This window comes from Naegleria gruberi, assembly GCF_000004985.1.
Source record: "Naegleria gruberi genomic scaffold NAEGRscaffold_14, whole genome shotgun sequence".
NCBI classification, from domain to species: domain Eukaryota; phylum Heterolobosea; class Eutetramitea; order Acrasida; family Naegleriidae; genus Naegleria; species Naegleria gruberi.
In genome coordinates this window covers 561,231-562,904 of record NW_003163313.1, presented here as the reverse complement: position 1 = coordinate 562,904, position 1,674 = coordinate 561,231, and the positions used below count along the sequence as shown (strand labels likewise).

General features: G+C 23.5%; 1 protein-coding gene across 1 annotated transcript in view; it reads left to right on the top strand.

The window, feature by feature from the left end:
* The window catches only part of NAEGRDRAFT_65515 (uncharacterized protein), a gene marked incomplete at both ends in the record, with an annotated part of 2,532 nt that extends 974 nt beyond the window's left edge, over positions 1 to 1,558 (top strand). The window contains 3 exons of the mRNA XM_002679323.1: positions 75 to 455; positions 643 to 985; positions 1,027 to 1,558. Of these exons, the coding sequence (XP_002679369.1) occupies positions 75 to 455; positions 643 to 985; positions 1,027 to 1,558 (1,256 nt within the window). The remainder of the gene's footprint in view (positions 1 to 74; positions 456 to 642; positions 986 to 1,026) is intronic.
* Between the last annotated feature and the right edge of the window lie 116 nt (positions 1,559 to 1,674).

Below are 1,674 nucleotides of genomic sequence, written 5' to 3'. Positions count from 1 at the left end.
ATCTATTGGATTAAAAGATTATGAACAAGCTGAGAAATATTTAGAATTTGCACAAAAATTATGTAAAATTGAAGATACAAATGAAATTTCTTCCATTTTAGTACAATTAGCTTATGTTAAATATTTAAATGGACAAGTTGATGTTTCTAAAAAATTATTTGAACAAGTTTTTACACAATCTAAAGATACAGTTGCAGGTGCAGTTGCTGCTAATAATCTTGTTGCTATTTTAGATGTAACTACTAATAATAGTAATTCTAATAATGGTAATACAACACATTTTGATTTGGAAGCTCAAAAGAAATTAAAACATGCTTATCAAGATAAATTACAAGGTAAATTAACAACTGAACAAATTAGAGGTGTTACTTTAAATAATTGTTTATTACAATTACATTTAGGTAAATTTGATGAATGTGAAAAAATTATTCAAAATGAATTATTTAATTTATTTAGTATAATAATTCAGAAATTCCAACTTTAATTTTATCACATTTATATTTTAAACAAAAGAAATTTGATCAATCTATTCAATTATTAAAAAATTATATTAAAAATATTAACAATAATAATAATAATACTAATACTAGTAATACTAATAATAATACTATAATAATAATAATAATAATAATAATAATATAGAATTAGTACTTGTACAATTATATTTACAACAAGGTAAATATAAAGAATGTATTGAATTATTAAAAGAATCTAAATTAATTAATGAAAAATCAATTCAAAGTTTAATTATTGCACTTTATATGAAAATTGATGATATGAATTCTGCATTGGAAATGTTACAACAAGTCATTAAAAAATTATCATCTTCATCTAAAAAGGAAGATTTAATTGAAATGGCAAATGAATTAGCTAAATTACAATTACAATTTAAAAAATATGAACAAGCTGCATCTACTTTTGAAATGTTAATTAAATTAGATTCTAAAAATGTTTCACTTCACACTGCTGGTTTAATTGAAGCCATGTCTTTTTATGATATTGATTCTGCTGAGAAATATTGTAAAGATTTACAATCTTCACATCTTCTACATCCATTAAGAAGAATATTGATGAAATTGAAAAGACTTCATCAATTATTTCAAATATTACTTCTTCATCTAATATTACTTCTTCTTCTAATACTTCTACACTTTCTATTAGTAAAATTGATATTCAATCTATTAATTCATCATCATCATCTAACAAGACATCATCATCAACAACAATGGGTGGTGGTAATAGACAAGCTGATGCATTGAATAGAGAAGAAAAGAAGAAACAAAGAAAGAAGAGAAGAAACAAACTTCCAATTCATAGTATGTTAAATGAACAAAGTGAAACATTTAAATCAAGATGGGAAACAAAGAAGAAACATTCAGGTAATTTGATGGGATTTGGACATCAAGGTTCATCAGATGTTGAAGCTCAAAAATCAGTTCTTCACAAAAAGGGACAAAAAACCTTATTAACTCCTGAACAAGTACGTGGTGTTGGAAGTGGAAGTGGTGTTAGTGGTGCTGCTGCTGCTCTTGCTGCAAAGAAGAAGAAGAAGAAGTAATTTAAATGATATAATTATTAATTTAATGTAGTATTTACTATTTAATTTTGTATCCATTTTTATATATATTATTAAAATAAAAAATATTTTTATTAATTTTTTGGAATATATTGCAA